This window comes from Hyperolius riggenbachi, chromosome 9 (assembly GCF_040937935.1).
Source record: "Hyperolius riggenbachi isolate aHypRig1 chromosome 9, aHypRig1.pri, whole genome shotgun sequence".
NCBI lineage: Eukaryota > Metazoa > Chordata > Amphibia > Anura > Hyperoliidae > Hyperolius > Hyperolius riggenbachi.
In genome coordinates, this window is record NC_090654.1 from 150,925,268 (window position 1) to 150,948,662 (window position 23,395).

At 45.4% G+C, this 23,395-nt stretch overlaps 1 protein-coding gene across 1 annotated transcript in view; it reads left to right on the forward strand.

The window, feature by feature from the left end:
• Positions 1–23,395, forward strand: part of LOC137533574 (meiotic recombination protein DMC1/LIM15 homolog) — a 603,524-nt gene that overhangs the window by 186,525 nt on the left and 393,604 nt on the right. The window contains exon 3 of the mRNA XM_068254935.1: positions 1,496–1,540. Coding sequence (XP_068111036.1) covers positions 1,496–1,540 — 45 coding nt within the window. The remainder of the gene's footprint in view (positions 1–1,495; positions 1,541–23,395) is intronic.

Consider the following 23,395-nt stretch of genomic DNA (forward strand, 5'->3'; position numbering starts at 1 on the left):
TGCTGCAGGTGTGTGATTCAGCCACTACTGCAGCCAAGGAGACCAGCAGGCCTGACTAGCAACTGGTATTGTTTAAACAGATACATCCATATCCCTCTCAGTTAAGATTCCCTTTAAGTCACCTACAAGCAAGAGGTACAGACTAACCAACAAGCTCATGGTGAAACAGAACTCATTGGAGTGTGTAAGGGGCTACAATGGTCCAAAAAGCACCCTACTAAAATGCATGGAAAACAAAAGTTTGCTTTCTTAAAACATAAAGTATTTCCGATAATTCAGGTTGGAGTGAGCCCTGAGATGTCTCCCAGTGCATCACTGCTGAATACAGGTAGTCCCCAATTTACGATGCCCAACTTACGAATGACCCACTGATACGCACAGCATGGATTCTCTGTTTACATGAGAACCAGCCAAAACATTTTTTTTTCTAATTGGACTTTTTTAGAAAATCGATTAAAAAAAACAAACAAAGAGAAAATGGCATGTAAACTTGTATAAGCAGGTACAAAGGGCAGAGGTGACACAGAGGGGGACACTGGAGGCACAGAAGAGGTACAGGGGACAGAGATGGCACAATGTTCCGACTTAAAGAGAACCAGAGACTAAGCACCCTCATGTATTTTACCATATATATCAGTGGGAACATTAGAGAAAACACCTACCCAGCTTTCTGTTTCATTCTGCACTGCACAGCTTGCTTCTTATCAACCCTGATAAAATCCCAGACTGAGCATTCAGTCTGGCTTTGCTCAAGAATATTTATAGCTCAGTCTGTGTTCTCTGGTGTCTTTTCAAGCCCAAGCCTGCCCCCTGCTGGCTCTGCTCAGGAATCATTATAGCTGAGTCATTATAGCAAAGCCAGAGTGAATGCTTAGTCTGGGATGCTATCTGGGTTCATAACAAGCAAGCTGTGCAGTGCAGAATGAAACAGAAAGCAGGGCAGGTGTTTTCTCTAATGTTCCCACTGATATACATGGTAAAATACATGAGGGTGCTTCGTCTCTGGTTCTTTTTAAGAACAGTTTCAGGTTAAGAACGAACCTACAGTCCCTATCACATTTGTTAACCGAGGACTACCTGTATATGCAAATTACCCATTGTCACCCTTAGAAGTTAAACACACCTCCAGATCCGCTGGAATGCAATGATCTCGGAGCTCACTCGAATTTGAATTATCACAGATACTTTCTGTTTTAAGAAAGCCAACTTTTGTTTCCCATGCATTTTAGTAAGGGGGCTTTTTGGACCATTGTATCCCCTTACACACTCCAATGAGTTCTGGTTCACCATTAACTTGTTGGTTAGTCTGTACTTCTGGGTTTTTCAAGTCCTACTCCATAGTGAAAATATGTACTGGTGTTTTAGGTTCATTTTTGAGCCTTTACCCCAAATTACAAAGGTTTTCAGTTGCGAAAGTAGTATAATTTATTTATGAACTATTATATTTATTATGTAATAATAAACTTGCTTTGATATTTTATTTTTGTTAATTCAGGAGGCTTTTATCCAAGATATTGACATGTTGCAAAAATATGGCCTCGTGAGTATATATTAATATGAATATTTCCAGTGTTAAAAGTGTAATATGACTCATTATTTTGTGTGTGTTTGTCTTCATTGGCGTGTGTATTCAATATTTTGAAAATGCTAGATCCCCCCCCCCCCCCCCCCCAAAAAAAAAGGTTTATTGCAGCACCATCTATTGGCTAACTTAGAGGAAAACAAAAAGTAAGCCTTCTTCAGACTCTTTTCCTGTATATTAATAAGATGTTAAAGCATACAGCGTATATACACTGGACGTTCACAATACGACGTTCTTTTGCAGACATAAATAAATGACATTAGATTCCTTAATTACAGCTTCAGGAGGATCTCACAGGGATGCTAGCTATTTATGACAAACAGATAAGACCAATTGTTTACTTAAAGGAAACCAGAGATGAAAAGTAAAAAAAAAAATCATACATATCTGGGGCCCCTCTGGCCTGATCGATCCCTCTGCGGCATCCTCCATCTCCTGGATCTTCGGGGAGGGGTCCCCGTATCTTGTCCAGTCGGGGCTTACTGTGCATGTGCAGGCCGGGCTGGGATTTCGAACCGGGGACCCAGCTATGCAAGGCGAGAGCTAACCACTACACCACCGTGCTACCCGTTCCAGAAGGTCAATGTCCTTTCTATAGTGTGGTTCTCAAAACTCCAGATGTGGCCTCACCAGTGATTTATACAGAGGGAGCACCTCAGATATTATTGCATCCCAGAATTGTATCTGCTTGGCATTATATACTATTTACCTAACGTGTTATCAACCAGTATTACTAAGTCCTTCTCCAAGTCTGATGTTCACCAAGTATGATAATCTACCAGGTAAGTTCAACTCCCCCCCCCCCTTACAGTACTCTAAGTGAACCATAGGTAAGAATGATATGGAGGCTGCCATAATTATTTCCTTTCAAGCAATACCAGTTGCCTTGCTGCCCAGCTGGGCCTCTAGTTATATTAGCCATAGATCCTTAACAAGCATATGCAGATTAGGTGTTTCTGACAATCTTGTCTGAACTGATAAGATCAGCTGCATGTTTTGTTTCTGGAGTAATTCCGACACTACAGCAGCCAAATAGATCAGCAGGGCTGCCAGGCAACTAGTATTGTTTAAAAGGAAATAAATATGGCAGGCTCCATATCACTCTCACCTCGGGTTCACTTTCAGGAGAATCTGAGATGAACTATTTTAGGCAATATATACTTACTTGGGACTTTCCAGCCTCATGAGGATTGTGGGCTCTCTAGCCATCCTCTGCGGCTGCTCTGTTCGCTCAGGATCTGTGCCTGCGTACCCCCATTGCGCTCCCACGGCTGGGATCGTACTGTGCAGACACAAAACACTCCAGACTGTGGGGTCACGCAGAACACCACGACTGGCTCTGACTTTGGAAGATACCAGAGGTGATCGTGGGCAAATTGAGTGGCTGGGGAGGATGGCGAGGGAGTCCATGGTCCTCATGGGGCTGGAGGAAGCCCCAGGTAAGTATAAATTGCCCCTAATCATTAATCTCTGGTACACTTTAAACAAATATAAACACTTTAATTTAAACACTTATCTATTTGTCATAAATTAGTTAGCATCCTTTTGAGATCCTCCTGAAGTTGTAAGGCATCTAATGGCATTTATTTACAGTATATTCTGGCGTATAAGACGACTGGGCGTATAAGACAACCCCCCATCTTTTCCAGTCAAAATATATTGCCGTATATGACTATCCCTCTTCCAAAGCACACCAAATAAAAATAAAAAAAAAAATCATATACTGGGGCTATATATGAACAGATACTGGTGCCGTACTGTATGTGGTACCCAGCATATAACAGTACACAGTATAGGTCAGCGATGGCGAACCTATGGCATGCGTGCCAGAACCGGCATGCATTGCCGAATCTGCTGGCATGCCATCGCTGCGATATGTCCCGTCCGATTGCATGAACTGGCCGCAGCGTCTAATAGACGCCACGCCAGTTCATAGCCGGCAGCCCCGCTCCAGCCTGCATAGTCTTCTGGCAGGCAGAGCAGGGCTACGGGAAGATGGTGTCCGAAGCCCTGTACTGGAGACTATTTGTGTCTCCAGTACAGGAGTAAATTCCTTTTTTTGCAGGTGAAATGTTTATTTTCTGCTGAAATGTTGCCCACTGCGTTACTTTCTGCTGAAATGTTGCCCACTGCGTTATTTTCTGCTGAAATGTTGTTGCCCACTGCGTTATTTTCTGCTGAAATGTTGCCCACTTTGCGTTATTTTCTGCTGAAATGTTGCCAACATTGTGTTATTTTCTGCTGAAATGTTGCCCACATTGCGTTTATTTTCTGGTGTCTGGGGTAACTGTTGCTGCATTTATTATTTAATGGTCATAGTTGGCTATATTTGCTGCTTTGGGGTTACGGCGGGTATACTAATAAATAGCGTCACCCAGTTTCTGTACACCCATGATGCGAATCGCCATGATGCGAAATCGCCATGATGCGATTTCACCACATCATGGCGGAAACACTGCTTTCTTATGCCTCGCTGTTACATCATTATGTTAGCTCCACCCATACAATGCCATGGCCACAGCCATTTTTCGGCGCAAACACCCCCCCCCCCTGCCCTGTCCAAGGTTGAACCCAGAAACATCTGGTCACTGTAGGTTTAAGGGCCAGGTATTTGCCATCTCTTATGTTCTGAGGAAGGGGGGGGGAGGTGTCATTTTGGTCAAATTGGCGTGTTGGCACTTTACGAGAGACAAGAGACTTTTGAGTTGAAGTTTGGGCACTCGGTCTCGAAAAGGTTTGCCACCACTGGTATAGGTGATTAACTGGTTGGATTGGTCAACCCTCCCTCTCCCTAAGTGGATTGGTCAGCTCTCCTTGTCTACCTGTTTATCAGAGTGGTATGGAAGAATAGATTGCGCTGTGCCCATAAAACACGCCTTTTTCACCTGTCTGGCCCGCCCTTGTATCCTATTTTCCTCCTTCTATGCCTCTCAGATTTCCCACATGTGCACCTACGCCACTTCACTACAGTCCTCAGCAGCGAGATCTGAGAGGCGGTAACAGGATAGGGCATATCACCTGTATCAATGACACCTGGCGTATAAGACGACCCCTTACTTTTCTCAAAGATTTTCAAGGGTTAAAAAGTAGTCTTATACGCCAGAATATACAGTATGTCTGCAAAAGAATGTACATTACTATATAGGAACAATGTCATTAGCCGAAAGCGTACTTTTTGTTTTCCTCTAAGTTAGCCAATAAATGGTATCATCCTGTTAAAACTTCTTGCTTTTACTGATGGCTAACACAGTACAATACTCTACTGCTTCTTGACGCTCAGGAGAGATACAGTCACTTATACATACAGTACATATATCAAGGTGATACTACAAATTGACATTTACTTTGCATGACTGACTTTAATTATACAGTGTTTCATCGTGCTTCTAAATAAAAAGATCAACTTATTAGTAACCAAGGGCAGTCAACCAGAAGTAGGACACAACAAAGTCAAAACCTCATCTCATACAGCGGGAGCACAGTGGGTTATAAAAGGGGTGGGGTATATTTACCTTAAATCAATTAGTCATATAATACAGAATTAACAAGAGCGAGTGGAGTGCTCCTATATTGTATTACCCTTTTATTCACAATCACAAAAATGCATCAAGTATTGCACTTACAAGAAGATATTAAAATAGGGCTTATCTCAATCAGAGGCAACCTTTCCACTCTATATCCACCGTGGCCAACAGTGATAAGCGATCTAAAAACTGCTCGTGGAGCTCCTCTGCTAGCCAACTATGTGCACTATTATTATTATTTAGTATTTATATAGCTCCAACATCTTCCATAGCGCTGCACAGAGTATATTGTCTTGTCACTTAACTGTCCCTTAGAGAAGCTCACAATCTAATCCCTACCATAGTCATATGTCAATGTACAATATGTATCGTGTGTAGTATATGTATCATAAACTAGGGCCAATTTAGGGGGAAGCCAATTGACTTATCTGTATGTTTTTGGGATGTGGGAGGAAACTGAAGTGCCCGGGGTCGCTTCAGTTTCCTCCGTGAAGGAGGTATGTTCAGACACAAGAACATACAAACTCCATGCAGAAAGTGCCCTGGCTGGGATTCAAACCAGGGATCCAGCGCTGCAAGGCGAAAGCGCTAACCACTACGCCACCATGCTGCCCCGCTATTGGTCAGATAACATAAATAAGCTTTATTTTAATATCTTTTTGTATGTGCAATACTTTATGCATTATTGTAATTGTGAATAAATGGGTAATACACTATGAGTGCTCCACTCCCTCTTGTCAATTCAGCATCACAACTCATCCCTTGTTGTTAAAGAGCAGCACCAGGAGTGAAAATTCCATTTGATCAACCCATTGACTTAAAGTGTACTTGAGATAAAGCTTTCACAAGGATTTATACTTTACCTGTAGTCAATCTGCTCACTCAACATCAACTTCTCTCCATTGCGCTGCTGTCACCTTTGGTAAAGTCCCTGATTTAGCCAGTTTTGGAGTATTATGAATGTGCGGCCCTGCTGCGTTCACATCCCGATCATCCTCCCGTGGCTGGGAGCATTCTGCACATGCGCAGTATGTTAAGACTGTAACTACGGTTAAGCAGAACACTCCTGGCAATGAGTGCATGATTAGGGGGTGTGCATGGCCGAGGCCAGGCTTGGGTAGTTGCCCATAACCCAGCTGGACTGCAGATTCCACTGTGTACAGTGCAGGGCACTGGACCGTCATGAAGAGAGCTAATGGACTGCAAGGGTCTGAAGGAAGCCCCAGGTGGGTATAAATCCTTGTGATAGCTTTGTCTCCGGTTTACTACAATATTAGGCTGAATCGAGGACTGATTCCCTGGCCCCCAGGACCGCAGAAATCCCCTCCCTAGCGATATTGACAGATTATCCGTCCATACAAAACATGCTGTGAACAGTATAAACTTGCATACACATCAATACTCTCCTGCACTGTATACTAGACCCTTGCTTGACACATTTTGGCAACTTACAGGAAAAAAAAGTTATAAAAATTAATTTTATCACTTTTTGCACAGAAAAGTGAAATTGAACGCCAGGGAGGTTTTAAACCAATACAAAGTGGTGTACACGTGAGAAGTGGAACGAAAATCATACATGATTCCAAACATTTTTTACAAATAAATAACTGCAAAGTGGTGTGTGCGTAATTATTCAGCCCCCTTTGATCTGAGTGCAGTCAGTTACCCATAGACATTGCCCGATGAGTGCTAATGACTAAATAGAGTGCACCTGTGTGTAATATAATGTCAGTACAAATACAGCTGCTCTGTGACGGCCTCAGAGGTTGTCTAAGAGAATATTGGGAGCAACAACACCATGAAGTCCAAAGTACACACCAGACAGGTCAGGGATAAAGTTATTTAGAAATTTAAAGCAGGCTTAGGCTTCAAAAAGATTTCCAAAGCCTTGAACATCCCACGGAGCACTGTTCAAGCGATCATTCAGAAATGGAAGGAGTATGGCACAACTGTAAAGCTACCAAGACAAAGCCGTCCACCTAAACTCACAGGCTGAACAAGGAGAGCACTGATCAGAAATGCAGGTTGAACTCGATGGACGTATGTCTTTTTTCAACCACAATAACTATGTAACTATGCAGTCAGGAGACCCATGGCGACTCTGGACGAGCTGCAGAGAACTACAGCTCAGGTGGGGGAATCTGTTCATAGGACAACTATTAGTTGTGCACTGCACAAAGTTGGCCTTCATGGAAGCGTGGCAAGAAGAAAGCCATTGTTAACAGAAAAGCATAAGAAGTCCCGTTTGCAGTTTGCCACAAGCCATGTGGAGGACACAGCAAACATATGGAAGTAGGTGCTCTGGTCAGATGAGACCAAAATGGAACTTTTTGGCCAAAAATGCAATACGCTATGTGTGGTGGAAAACTAACATTGCACATCACTCTGAACACACCATCCTCACTGTCACATATGGTGGTGGCAGCATCATGCTCTGGGGGTGCTTCTCTTCAGCAGGGACAGGGAAGCTGGTCAGAGTTGATGGGAAGATGGATGGAGCCAAATACAGGGCAATCTTGGAAGAAAACCTCTTGGATTCTGCAAAAGACTTGAGACTGGGGCGGAGGTTCACCTTCCAGCAGGTCAACGACCCTAAACATAAAGCCAGGGCAACAATGGAATGGTTTAAAACAAAACATATCCATGTGTTAGAATGGCCCAGTCAAAGTCCAGATCTAAATCCAATTGAGAATCTGTGGCAAGATCTGAAAACTGCTGTTCACAAATGCTGTCCATCTAATCTGACTGAGCTGGAGCTGTTTTGCAAAGAAGAATGGGCATGGATTTCAGTCTCTAGATGTACAAAGCTGGTAGAGACATACCCTAAAAGACTGACAGCTGTAATTGCAGCAAAAGGTGGTTCTACAAAGTATTGACTCGGGGCTGAATAATTACGCACACCCCACTTTGCAGTTATTTATTTTTTTAAATGTTTGGAATCGTGTATGATTTTCGTTCCACTTCTCACGTGTACACCACTTTGCATTGGTCTTTCACGTGGAATTCCAATAAAATTCATGTAAGATTCATGTTTGTGGCAGTAATATGACAAAATGTGGAAAAGTTCAAGGGGGCCAGATACTTTTGCAAACCACTGTATCCCCCCACCATCTGTACAAATGGACAGAGTGTCCCCCTGCAACCCTCCAAATAGCCCAAGTCAGAGCTGACCGACGCTGTCAGAGCTGACCGACACTGTCAGAGCGTGGTTTAAATGTAGTCGCTGATTAGCATATGCCCGCCCCTCAGGGAGGGACTCACGTGAAATGACCTTCTGTGCATCCAGCTTCCAGGTCCCATCTTAATGCCCCTTAGGTTTGCCCCACGCAGTATGTGGATGTCTGACCCTGTATGAAGCAGCCACAGCAGTGTGTAAGTCTCGCTGGGCGCTTTTAGGTCTGCATGACGTCACTTCCGCTCTGTCACTTCCGCTCTGTCACTTCCTGTTAGCGAGAGCGGTACCATGGTAACCGAAGAGTCGGCTAATAAGATTTGAGCCATCACGCTAGAGGCTGGTTGCTGTGGCAACCAGAGGAAACCGATTTCTTGCTGTATGGTCGAGGGCCCAATGTGCTGTATAACAGCGCATACTGTATGTCCCTCACACATCCTTATTAGCAGCATTGCGATATGCTTGGTTTATGCCTGTGCGCAACACGGGGGACATAACTGTATAAACAATATGCTGAAGGCTGAACACTGCAGTGTGGGGGGGGGATACTGCTAGATGTGGGGGACCATACTTAAATGAAGGTGAAGAGGTATAAGGGGACAAAACATATGAAAATCAAAATGTGATGACAATATAAAGGGACAGGACATATGAAAGTGTGATGACAATCAGCCACATTATTCATGTATCAGCAGTTATAATCATAAAGTGACTGCATAGCAAGCGGTCACCCGCAAAAGGCGGACTGAAGGACCATATGCAGACTGAAGCCTTGCGGTGTACATGCGCTGCCGCCGCCATCCTCCCTGTTTACAGCGTCCTCTTCCTGGTTACACTGCCCCCTACTGTGTGACGTGCAGTGCACGTGCACCTGACGTCATGTGTAACCCTGGTGTGCATGCTCTGCAGATCACACAGTAGGGGGCACTGTAACCAGGAAGGGACCCAGAAGAGCTTGATCTTGGATGACGGGCGCCCTCAGATGGAGGAGGAGAGGAGCATGGTGGCAGGATCAGGTGAGATGAAGCAGCCTATTTAGTTAGTGAAGTGCAGTGAAATTTGGGTTGGCTGCAGGGGATAGTTCGCGCTGGGTGGTGGCAGCAGAGTTAGTGAAGTGTAGTATAGTAGGTGGTGGCAGCAGGGGATAGTTAGTGAAGTTTTCGTGCATAAAGATAGACCAGGCACTGTCCCTTTAACCGCTTTAAGGTTTTTGCTCAGACCAAATCAGCAGACAACAAGAAGATTTACATACAGTCTGTGCAAGATACATCAAACCTGCATCTGTAGACGGTGGTGGAGTGAGTGGGAATCCGGTGACGGGTGGACGGAGCGGCACTTGCCAAAATAGTGTTTTCACCAACACTTCACTTTTAACACCCCCTTGTATGGGTCTGTGCCATCAGCGTCGGGGCGTGCATCCGGTAATTATTGCGGAAAACAAACTTTATCATATTCGTGCATAAAGATAGGCTAGGCACTGTCCCTTTAACTGCTTTAATCTGTCCCCCACTGCCGAGTGCCGGGTATCCCATCCTTTAGTGTACCAAGTTAGTGAAGTGTAGTGTAGTAGGTGATGACAGCAGGGGTTACTTAGTGAAGTAATGTAGTTGGTGGTGGCAGCAGGGGTAAGTGAAGTGTAGTGTAGCAGTGGTTAGTGAAGAAGGGCAGTGTAGCTTAGATAGAGACAGTTTAGAGGGGAAAGGTCCATGAGACGTCCCTGTACCATAGATGCACCTAGGTTTAGTTTAGTTTTTTTTTTCACCCAGATTTTTGCCCTCTAAAACTATGCCGAAGCGTCTTATATTCCAAAAATTATGGTAAAATATTGGAGGTTAAAAGTAGAAACAAAAACTGAATGAAGTCTGAACAGTCTATGGACTTACCATGTCCATTCGAATTCTAAGTCCAAGAAGTTTGAAGAATTCAAAGTCCAAGAAGTTGGTGGAAAAGTATTTGTTAATAGTCCAAAATAAAGGAAGTTGGACGGGGTCCAATCGGCCAGTATATTCAGGATTGAGTTAGCATGTGAGGACCCTGACAGTTTGCATGTTCAGACTTTTTTTTTTAAACATGTTTTATTCGATTTTTCAAAAGAACTCGGCATATAACAATTTGCCAAAGAATTATACGACATGTTCAAGCAACTATCCCTACCCTATCCCCCATCCCATCCCTCCCTCCTTCCCATCACTCTTTCTTCATAAAAGGTCAGTAAAAAGTATCTCAAAAGACAAAAAATAGTTCTTGTGCTCTCCCTTTGATCCATCGCACATAAGAGAATTAATTTTAAATCATTTCCAGCCGTCCAAGAGTACCTTTGAGTTGTCCCTTTGCGTACCAAGATGTATACTTAAAGGGTGAGACTAGGGCTTGCAGATCCTGATGGGTCAGTTTAATTAGTAGATAAGGTTTCCAACGCTGAAAAAACTATTTGGTGGATTTCTCCTTATGAACTTCTAGGCTTCTAATTTATCTAGCAGCATGATATGTTTCAGTTCCTCCTTCAAGTCCCAGATAGTGGGCGCAGTAGGAAAAACCCATCTATTATAGATTGTTTTGCGAGCTGCCAATAGATATATATGAACCAGATCAGGGATATGGTTTAGTGGGTTAGTCTCTTCTGGTGAATTGAATAGGAGTATCATGGGGTCCTTGATTAATACATATTTGCTCAATTTCTTGATGAATTTGGTAACTGCCTCCCAGTATGATTGGATAACTGGACAAAACCAGATACAGTGTATCATATTAGCTTTAGGGTACATACATTTAGGGCAATGATTCACATAGCCTGGTCTTGGCTCCTTGTAGATTACATTAAAAGCATACTTGGCCTGATATATTATGAGCAAATAGGATTCTCTCCATCTTCCTAATCTGATTATTACCTTCTATGATTCTTTCTTCAATTTCTGGTACTGTGAAATATTTGTTCCAACTAGACATATTATTCTTCATCTTATTTTGTATTCCCACCCTCCCTTGGCCCAGTTGGATATCTGATAAAGACATGTTTCCACCTTTTTGGCTTTAAAAATAAGTAAAGGTAAAATGCTGGCTATAGTGGATAAATTCTGTAGATGGGCATGGACAAAGGACTGGACCTGCGCGTAAACCAAAAAGTCTAATCCTGGAACACCATATTGCTGCCTGACTTCACTGAATAACAGCCATTTTTTTGTTTTTGAAGTTTAGTAGGTTTCCTAGTTTTGTGATGCCTCTCTCAGATCATTTCCTATAGCTATCATGCATGGTTCCTGGGGCAAAGCTTGGATTGCCTTCTAGTGGTAAATATTTTGACATTTTCCAGTGGAGATGAAATACCTTTCAGACCTCTCTCCAAGCTATCATTGTGTCTCTATAAATCACATTATGCTTTAAACGTAAGACATGTTTGACCAGCTGGCATGTAATAGACCCATCAATTCCCACGGTTCCGCAACATGGCTTTCCAGGTATGTATTTGAGAATTCAGAGGTCCCCACCATCCAGTCCCTCACATGTCTAAAGAGACAAGAAATATTATACCTACGTAACTCTGGGAAGTTGAGGCCCCCCATCTCTTCGGTAACTGCAAACGGGATAGTTTGATTCGTGCTCTTCTACCGTTCCAAATACATTTTGTGATTGCTTTATGAAGGTCAGCCACATCTTTATGCTTTAGCAGGAGAGGCACAGCCCCATTCTGCCACCCTTGTAATTGTAATATCAGGGATCTAAATAGTGGTGTGAAATTTAAGGAATAAAGAGGATGGCTTTATGGGCACATAAATGGCAGATGAAATTCAATGTTGAAAAATGTAAAGTCATGCATTTTGGTCGTACCAATGGTCTAGCACCATACAAAATAAATGGGATACAGTTGGGGACATCAAACTAGGAGAAGGACTTAGGAGTACTCATCGACAACAAGTTAAATAATCGTACTCCATGCCAAGCTGCTGCAGCTAAAGCTAACAATATTTTGGGATGCATTAAAAGGGAAATAAAAACTCGAGATGCTAGCATAATATTGCCCCTGTTTAACTCTCTAGTAAGGCCACATCTGGAATATGGAATTCAGTTCTGGGCACCACATTACAGGAAAGATATTGCAGTTTTAGAGCAGGTGCAGAGACGAGCAACAAAATTGATACGTGGGATGGAAGGTCTCACTTACCAAGAAAGGTTAGATAAACTGGGTTTATTTAGTCTAGAGAAAAGACGCCTTAGAGGGGATCTAATTAACATGTATAAATACATCAGAGGGCAATATAAAAGCTTGGCGGATGAGCTTTTTGTCCCTAGGCTTTCTCAAAGGACTAGAGGACATGATCTGCGCATGGAGGAAAAATGTTTTAGCCATTTATTTAGGAAAGGGTTCTTCACAGTAAGAGTGATTAAGGTGTGGAATGTATTGTTACAGGAAGTAGTTATGGCATATTCTATACCTGCATTTAAAGGGGGCTTAGATGCTTTCCTTGCAGTGAAAGACATCCATGGCTACAATTACTAGGTAATGCCCAATGATTTTCATCCAGGGATTTTATCTGATTGCAATCTGGAGTCGGGAAGGAATTTTTTTCCCTTTTGGGGCTAATTGGATCATGCCTTGTAAGGGTTTGTCACCTTCCTCTGGATCAACAGGGATATGTGAGGGAGTAGGCTGGTGTTGTACTTTGTTCTCTGGTTGAACTCGATGGACGTATGTCTTTTTTCAACCCAAATAACTATGTAACTATGTGAGAGAAGTAGGGTCCCTGCTGAGGTATCTGATGTTGTCAAATACTACCTTGAGCCCCAGGTTTCTGAAGTGATGTGGGTTTGGAAATTGGGAGGATCTCACTTTTATCAATGTTAATCTTGAAACCTGAATAGGTTCCAATACTATTAATAATTTGCAATGCCTTTGGCAATTGAGTCTGCGGATCTGACAAGAACAGCATCAGGTCCTCCGCAAATAAAGTTTGGACTACTTTAATTCGACCTATTGGTATTCCTTCAAGCTCTGAATGCATTTTCCTAGCCAGAAGTTCCAGTGCTATGTTGAAGAGCAGGGAAAGGGGGGGGGGGGGGTTTCAGGGGACAACCCAGCCTCTAATAGGATCCGACGAGAAACCAGGAGTGTACACTCTTGCTTTGGGGCTTTTATAAACAAGATGAAACATATTTAGGAAAGGACCCCCAAAGCCCATTTTCATGAGAACTCTCTGTCCAACTCACAGCGTCAAACGCTTTTTTGGCGTCAAAGGTAACAATGGAACTTGTTCTATTTGTCTTAGGGTACACTCGGACTTGTTCTAATATTGTCAATACTTTTCTGATAATGGAAACTGCAGCTCTGCCTTTTACAAAGCCCACTTGTTCACCATGTATTAAATTAGGTGAGAAATTGAGCGAGCCTGTCTGCCTTAATCTTGGGAAGTAATTTGGTGTCTTGAGACAGGACGATATGAGCCTGGGCTCTACAGGTCCTTTCCTGGTTTCAAGAGTAATTTAATATAAGCCTCCTGACCTCAATCTAACATTCTTTCCCCTTTCAGTGTTTTGCTGTAGACCCGGGATAAGGTTTGGGAGACTTCCTCTTTTAGTATTTAATAGAACTTACCTGGGAGTCTGTCAGGACCAGGGGCTTTGTGAAATGCTAGATATTTGATCGTATCTTTAATTTCTACTTCAGTAATATCACTCTTTAGCATTTCAAGGTCCTCCGAGTGAAATTTTTGGCAGTCATATGTCTTTTAGGATCGCCTCTGTCCCCTGTGTTTCAGTAATCCCCTGTTAGCTGTATAGTTTCTGGTAAAATTGGGCAAAAAGATCATTAACCTTTTTAGGATGATGTATAATTACCCCTGAGGGGTTTCTGAGAGAATGGACAACCAGGGGGGAGAAACGGCCTGCCTTGCTACCAAATTTGTGGTACTGCAAATCCTTATACGATTTTTGTATTACCTCCCTCTCTCTAAACCAGGTATGTCAAACCGGTCCTACGAGGGCCGATATCCTCACGCATTTTTTATACAGCTCAAATGAATTGATGGGTATGAATCAGGAAAGGTGTGGTCCATCAGGTAGAACACATTCCTCTCTTTCTCAGTCCATCCTAAACACTGGCATGGATCTGGCCCTCCAGGCCTGGAGTTTGACACATATGCTCTAAACCATTGGTCTGCATTAGCTTTGGCTTTAGCAATTTTGTTGGTTTTCCTGGACTGGAGATTGCCTGTATTGTTTATAAGCTTCTCTGACTTGCAACACTGCATCCCCTTACTGTTTGGCCACCTGCTTCTTTTTTTGTTGCTGCGTGCGCTACAACCTGGCCTCTTAATACCACCTTGGCAGTGTCCCAAAAGAGATGGTGCAGGGGTGTAGCTAGAAATGACTGGGCCCCATAGCAAAAAAAAATTATGGGCACCCCCCCCCCCCCCCCACAACCTTCCAACCCCACGGACCTCGGACCTCCCACCCAAAAATTTTGTGGGGAAATCTGATTTCCCCACAAAATGCAACTAGATTGTCGGCAGAGTTCCCTACAATATGCAACCAGATTGTCGGCAGATTTCCCCACAAATTGCAACCAGATTTTCGGCAGATTTCACAAAAAAATGCAACCAGATTGTCGGCAGATTTCCCTACAAATTGCAACCAGATTGTCAGCAGATTTCCCCACAAATTGCAACCAGATTGTCAGCAGATTTCCCCACAAATTGCAACCAGATTGTCGGCAGATTTCCCCACAAAATGCAACCAGATTGTTGGCAGATTTCCCCACAAATTGCAACCATATTGTCGGCAGATTTCCCAACAGAATGCAACCAGATTGTCGGCAGATTTCCCCACAAAATGCAACCAGATTGTTGGCAGATTTACTTACAAATCGCAACCAGATTGTTGGCAGATTTCCCCACAAATGGAATCAGATTGACAGCATATTTCTCTACAAATGCAATGAGATTGGCAGCATATTTCCCCACAAATGGAATCAGATTGGCAGCATATTTCCCCACAAAATGCAACTAGATTGTCGGCAGATTTCCCCACAAAATGCAACCAGATTGTCGGCAGATTTCCCCGAAAAATGCAACCAGATTGTTGGCAGATTTCCCCACAAATTGCAACCAGATTGTTGGTGTAACGTTTGCGGAATCGTTTCCGTGGTCAGCGCACAGAACGTGCGCTGACACTGTGGAAAACCTCCACAACCGTGTAATTGGGAGAACCCAGGTTAGGTGCAATGCACCAGCAGAGGGCAATTCCCACCGGCAGATGGAGTCGTGGAGTGCAGACGAGCACAGCCTCTGCACGGCCACAGATGCCAGTGCACGATAGCCCTCTAAGAGAAAGAGCACAGAGACAGGATGAATGTGTGTCCACCAATCTAGTCACCACCCAGCGACGGTGAACACACATCAACAGAAATAAAGCGAGAACGCAATCGCAAGAATGGCGATTGCCAAATAGTGACACAAGGTTGAGCAGGACAGAACACGAGAGTAGCAAAGGCACAGCAAACAACAATGATCAGAACATCAAGGAAAATAACAAACGCTAGCTAAACGGGAACACCGCACTCATTCGCAACAGCGAACGCGTTTACGATGCGGTCTCCACACGATAAGCGCAACAGAGACAAGCACGCCACCATAACTAACCAACGACACACAAACACGAAATAGAGAACGCGAACGCTTGCTAATGGTTACTTCACCGAGCCTACAGCAAGCGTTCGTACAAGACAGACAGACGAACGGAAAAAACAGAAATAGGGTAGATAGGATCCACCGCTCTTCCGCCAGAGCGAGTGTGATCCAAGTACAGAAACAGAGCTAGCAAGATCCACTGCTCTTTACCACCAGAGCAAGTGTGATCCAAGTGCAGAAACAGAGCTAGCAGGATCCACTGCTCTTTTCCACCAGAGCAAGTGTGATCCAAGTACAGAAACAGAACTAGCAGGATCCACTGCTCTTTTCCACCAGAGCAAGTGTGATCCAAGTACAGAAACAGACCTAGCAGGATCCACTGCTCTTTTCCACCAGAGCAAGTGTGATCCGAGTACAAGCAGGAACACAGATCAGAAGGATCCACAGCCGCTACCACTAGAGGCTAGTGCGATCCAAACAAGACAGACAGATGAGGTAGCCAGTAGCAACCGCTGCTCTAGCTTACACTCCAAGAATACAGATCAGAAGGATCCACAGCCGCTACCGCTAGAGGCTAGTGCGATCCAAACAGAACAACAGAAGTGGCTACCAGTAGCAACCGCTGCTCTGGTTAGCACCCCCAGACAAACAAAACGATTTCCTGTCGACCACCGCTGGCGACAGGACAATCGCAGCAGAGAGGCAACACAGAAAAAACAGATAAGGCAACCTGACTGCACTAGAGGAGCTGCCTAGTGCAGTCCCAAGAATTACTCTAAGATAAACTTTAGCAAACAAACAGGGCTGATACTCTAGGAGAGTTCATCAGAAACAAACCATGAAGGATGACCAGCAAAGGATTCTGGGAGAACATGGTATTTATACTGCCAGCCTTCAAAGGAGGTAAGTAGGCGATTTGCATAACGAATGTATGCAAATTCCTCAGCAGCAGAACAGGTCTGAAACCTGCAAAGCAAAGACAGGTCTCTTTTCCAGAGACCTGCAGCCCTCAGACTTAAGGAATGGTCAAACAGCTGTCTGTGCAGACAGCTGAGCGGATCATTACAGTTGGCAGATTTCCCCACAAATCGCAACCAGATTGTCGGCAGATTTCCCCACAAATGGAATCAGATTGACAGCATATTTCCCCACAAATGGAATCAGATTGACAGCATATTTCCCCACAAATGGAATCAGATTGGCAGCAGATTTCCCCACAAATGCAATTAGATTGGTAAGAGATTTCCCCACAAATGCAGTGAGATTGGCAGCACATTTCCCCCCAAATGCAATGAGATTGGCAGCACATTTTCCAACAAATGCAATCTTATTGGCAGCAGATTTCCCCACAAAATGCAATTAGATTGTCAGCAGATTTCCCCACAAAATGCAAACAGATTATCACCAGATTTCCCCACAAAATGCAATTAGATTGTTGGCAGATTTCCCCACAAAATGCAATCAGATTATCACCAGATTTCCCCACAAAATGCAATCAGATTGTCGCCAGATTTCCCCACACAATGCTATCAGATTGTCGCCAGATTTCCCTACAAAATGCAGTATATATAGCCAGGTCTATAGTGGGCTAACATGGATTACCTGTAGGGAGGGTGGTTGGGTAGGCTGGCACGCTATTTGCGGTGCAGGCACTGCACTGGGTAGGCAGTTAGGTAGCCGGGTGGGAGGGTAGGCAGATAGATAGCCGGGTGGGCAGTTAGGTAGACAGGTGGGAGGGTAGGCAGATAGGTAGATGGGTGGGAGGGTAGGCAGATAGGTAGTCGGGTGGGCAGTTAGGTAGCTGGGTGGCAGGGTAGGTAAATGGGTGGGAGGGTAGGCAGATAGGTAGCCGGGTAGGCAGTTAGGTAGCAGGGTAGGCAGATAGGTAGCTGGGTGGCAGGGTAGGCAGATAGGTAGACGGGTAGGCAGTTAGGTAGCAGGGTAAGCAGATAGGTAGCTGGGTGGCAGGGTAGGCAGATAGGTAGCTGGGTGGCAGGATAGGCAGTTAGCTAGCTGGGTAGGCAGTTAGGTAGCTTGGTGGGAGGGTAGGCAGTTAGGTAGCCGGGTGGGAGGGTGGGCAATTAGGTAGCCGGGGGGAGGGTAGGCAGTTAGGTAGCCGGGTGGGAGGGTAGTTAACTGGGTGGGAGGGTAGGCAGTTAGGTATCCGGGTGGGAGGGTAGGCAGTTAGGGATCCGGGTGGGAGGGTAGGCAGTTAGGCAGCCGGGTGGGAGGGTAGGCAGTTAGGTAGCCGGGTGGGAAGGTAGGAAGACGGGTAGTTTAGTGGGGTAGGGGCCTGACTCCGATCCTTCCTGCCTCACTTGGGGGTCCCCCATCCTTATATGAGCGGCGGGAGAGTAGCATAAACAGCAGGCTCCGGCGGGGTAATCAGACGCTAGAGGTCCAGCTGCATTCCGGGCTACGGTGTCTCCTCTGTATGCTGCTCGCAATAAACCAGGAAGTAGTGCGACCAGCATACAGAGGAGACAGCGTAGCCCGGGAGGCAGCTGGACCTCTAGCGCCGGAGCCTGCTGTATATGCCGCTCAGAACATCAGAACATCAAGGAAAATAACAAACGCTAGGTAAAAGCGAACACCGCACTCATTCACAACAGCGAACGCGTTTACGATGCGGTCTCCACACGATAAGCGCAACAGAGACAAGCACGCCACCCTAACTAACCAACGACACGCAAACACGAAACAGAGAACGCAAACGCTTGCTAACGGTTACCTCACCGAGCCTACAGCAAGCGTTCGTACAAGACAGACAGACAAACGGAAAAAACAGAAATAGGGTAGATAGGATCCACCGCTCTTCCGCCAGAGCGAGTGTGATTCAAGTACAGAAACAGAGCTAGCAAGATCCACTGCTCTTTACCACCAGAGCAAGTGTGATCCAAGTGCAGAAACAGAGCTAGCAGGATCCACTGCTCTTTTCCACCAGAGCAAGTGTGATCCAAGTACAGAAACCTAACTAGCAGGATCCACTGCTCTTTTCCACCAGAGCAAGTGTGATCCAAGTACAGAAACAGACCTAGCAGGATCCACTGCTCTTTTCCACCAGAGCAAGTGTGATCCGAGTACAAGCAGGAACACAGATCAGAAGGATCCACAGCCGCTACCACTAGAGGCTAGTGCGATCCAAACAAGACAGACAGATGAGGTAGCCAGTAGCAACCGCTGCTTTAGCTTACACTCCAAGAATACAGATCAGAAGGATCCACAGCCGCTACCGCTAGAGGCTAGTGCGATCCAAACAGAAGAACAGTAGTGGCTACCAGTAGCAACCGCTGCTCTGGTTAGCACCCCCAGACAAACAGAACGATTTTCTGTCGACCACCGCTGGCGACAGGACAATCGCAGCAGAGAGGCAACACAGACAAAACAGATAAGGCAACCTGACTGCACTAGAGGAGCTGCCTAGTGCAGTCCCAAGAATTACTCTAAGATAAACTTTAGCAAACAAACAGGGCTGATACTCTAGGAGAGTTCATCAGAAACAAACCATGAAGGATGACCAGCAAAGGATTCTGGGAGAACATGGTATTTATACTGCCAGCCTTCAAAGGAGGTAAGTAGGCGATTTGCATAACGAATGTATGCAAATTCCTCAGCAGCAGAACAGGTCTGAAACCTGCAAAGCAAAGACAGGTCTCTTTTCCAGAGACCTGCAGCCCTCAGACTTAAGGAATGGTCAAACAGCTGTCTGTGCAGACAGCTGAGCGGATCATTACAGTTGGCAGATTTCCCCACAAATCGCAACCAGATTGTCGGCAGATTTCCCCACAAATGGAATCAGATTGACAGCATATTTCCCCACAAATGGAATCAGATTGACAGCATATTTCCCCACAAATGCAATTAGATTGGTAAGAGATTTCCCCACAAATGCAATGAGATTGTCGGCAGATTTCTCCACAAATGCAGTGAGATTGGCAGCACATTTCCCAACAAATGCAATCTTATTGGCAGCAGATTTCCCCACAAAATGCAATTAGATTGTCGGCAGATTTCTCCACAAAATGCAAACAAATTATCACCAGATTTCCCCACAAAATGCAATCAGATTGTCGCCTGATTTCCCCACATAATGCTATCAGATTGTCGCCAGATTTCCCTACAAAATGCAGTATATATAGCCAGGTCTATAGTGGGCTAACATGGATTACCTGTAGGGAGGGTGGTTGGGTAGGCTGGCACGCTATTTGCGGTGCAGGCACTGCACTGGGCAGGCAGTTAGGTAGCCGGGTGGGAGGGTAGGCAGATAGGTAGCCGGGTGGGCAGTTAGGTAGACAGGTGGGAGGGTAGGAAGATAGGTAGATGGGTGGGAGGGTAGGCAGATAGGTAGTCGGGTGGGCAGTTAGGTAGCTGGGTGGCAGGGTAGGTAGATGGGTGGGAGGGTAGGCAGTTAGGTAGCCAGGTGCAGTGTTCTCCCCAGGATCAATTAGGTGGGCGCGCCGCCCGGGTGAGGTAAGCCGCCCGCCCGGCTGCGTCACACGCTGGGCACTCTCCTTTGTACAAGTGCTTTCCAACAGGCTCGTGCAGGTATTGGCTCAGCTCGGCGGTAGGCGGGACCATCTCACTGCAGCGTGCTCTTCCAGGAACGATGCACATACAAGCAGTCAGTCACAGAGAAGGGACTCTGGTGTCTGTGTAGCTATAAAGGCAGGGCAGACTACGGCCGTTTGGCTTTGTAATTCGGAGCCTCCTTTCCTCCTCACAGCTGCGTCATTAGGTCAGTTGTCTCTCTCCCTCCCTCCACTCTGAATGTGTATCCGTAATTACTTGCCCGTCTCTGTGAAATATACGGCACTTGTGTTTAGAAGACTAGAGAGGAGTGGGGAGTGCAGGCAATCACTCGCCTTCTCCCCCGGCTGTCACAAGACGTACGGGGCAGCTGCGGACTAGTTGCATAGAGAGGGGATGTTTTGGCTGCCTGGAGAACGGAATTTACTGACATCAGCACTTAGAGAATAAACCTGATCAGAACAGATACAGGCAAAACGCATGTAGCTGGCAGCCCAGCTGTGACCTCAGTCAGTTTGCACACAAAAAAAAAAATCTGTCCTGACGTTTATTCTCCCCCTCCCCCCCCCCCCCCTTTTTCATAAGGATACAATAATAAACCTGTGAAATCACAAGGGCCCGCATGTCCTTTCAGACCATGCTGCACTTTGCATTTTCACACACACAAAAAACACAGTTTTTATCTGTGTGAATTTGTAGCTTCTCAGAGTAATCTGTAGAACATGGACATGCGACACGATTCCTGATCGAATAAATGCATTCAGCCGGAAACAATCGATGGGGTCCACAAACAACCAGGAAAACTTTATCAATCAGATGATTGGTAGAGGAATTAACCCCAAAACCATTGACTGAATAATTGTGTTCGATCGGTACCATTAACGATGCCCAATACATATAGCTGTATAGCTCTGGACATGTGTTATCTATATGATGTCTGTTTCACCTGCACTGTCAGATGGATTTCTGTAGCTGCAAATATAACAAAAAGCACTGTTCACTTTAAAGTGTACCAGAGCTGAAAATAGTAAAAAGATTTAAGCCCAATCTACACTATAAGATTCTTTGTGCGATTCGATTACGATTCTATTTACGATCCGATTAAATCCGACATGTCCGATCGGGATTCGAATCGAATCCCGATCGGACATGTCGGATTTAATTGGATCATAAATAGAATCGTAATCGAATTGTACAAAGAATCGTATTGTGTAGATGGGGCTTTATACATACCTGGGGCTTCCTCCCCAAAATATTTTTACTGTTTTCAGCTGAGTCCCTTTAATACAGATGGTGTATTTCTTAAAGCACGCCTGAAATGAGAGCCATATGGAGGCTCAGTGTTCTCCCCAGGCTCTTTTGGCCACATTCTCCACCCATCTAATTTTGGTGAGCACCCGGCTGACATCACCTTGTTTCCTCCTCCTATGCTGTGAGCAGAGTTGCGTCAGCCCTGCATTCCCCCGGTTGTGCCCCACCCGGCTACTTTTTCATGCCACCCGGCTGGAAAAAAATTCTGGGGAGAACACTGGGGTCGGAGGGTGGGCAATTAGGTAGCCGGGGGGAGGGTAGGCAGTTGGGTAGCCGAGTGGGAGGGTAGTTAGCTGGGTGGGAGGGTAGGCAGTTAGGTATCCGGGTGGGAGGGTAGGCAGTTAGGTATCCGGGTGGGAGGGTAGGCAGTTAGGCAGCCGGGTGGGAGGGTAGGCAGTTAGGTAGCCGGGTGGGAGGGTAGGTAGATGGGTAGTTTAGTGGGGTAGGGGCCTGACTCCGATCCTTCTTGCCTCACTTGGGGGTCCCCCATCCTTATATGAGCGGCGGGAGAGTAGCATATACAGCAGGCTCCGGCGGGGTAATCAGACGCTAGAGGTCCAGCTGCATTCCGGGCTACGGTGTCTCCTCTGTATGCTGCTCGCAATAAACCAGGAAGTAGTGCGACCAGCATACAGAGGAGACAGCGTAGCCCGGGAGGCTGCTGGACCTCTAGCGCCGGAGCCTGCTGTATATGCCGCTCTCCCACAGCTCATAATAGGAGAGGGGCCCCGAGGTGAGGGAGGGGGGGGCCCGGGCCGGCGCTATTATAATTTAAAAAAAAAAGTCCTCCCTCAGCTGCGGGCCCCCTGTGACGTATTGCTGCCGCAGGCCCCATAGCAACAGCTATGGTTGCTATCCCGAATGCTACACCGCAGGATTGGGGTCCCGCATATGTTCCGTGTTATCCTCTTTGTATTCTAGCCACCAGCTACATAGTAGGAGGTGAAAGTCCTTGTCTATGCAGATGCTCAGGGAATCTCCAAATTCTATCTGTACCTCGCTGTATCTGTTCATTTGATTTGATACCCACTGGAAAGTGTTTGGATATAATAAGGCCAAATATTTCTGCTCTTTGTAATCTATTCAGTAGATGTTCCCCCAGAAATATACAATCTATATTGTAGAAAGTCCCATGAACCATAGAGTATTCCCTGTCATAAGGATGCAGGTATCTCCAAGCATCTGTGAGACAAAGACCTTCCCCAAATTGTGTAAGCGCTATGCTCCCCTTCCTTACGGGATCCTGCCTACCCAGTTCTCTTCCTGATCTATCTTCATAAATATTTACTACTTCGTTCTAGTCACCCCCTATCACTAATTTGTCTCTCGTCTGCTCAGATAACTGCCATTGCAGTTTCTGCAGGAAAGCAGTCTGTTCTGAGTTTGGCCCATGTATATTATGAATTTCCAGAGTTTCTCCAGGTAAATGGAGTTTGACCCCGAGCCACCTGCCAGCAGAATCACAATGGGTGATTTCTGTTTTAGCATGAAGTGATCTTCTGATTAAGGTAATAACGCTTTTTTATTTTATGCTGGGGAGCAAACAGCTCGCTACCAGTATTTTTCCATAAATTTAATTTAGTTGACCCCTAAATGCGTTTCTTGTAAAAGAGCTACATCCGCTTTCAGCTTTCTTAAATGGCGCAGTACTTGCGCTCTT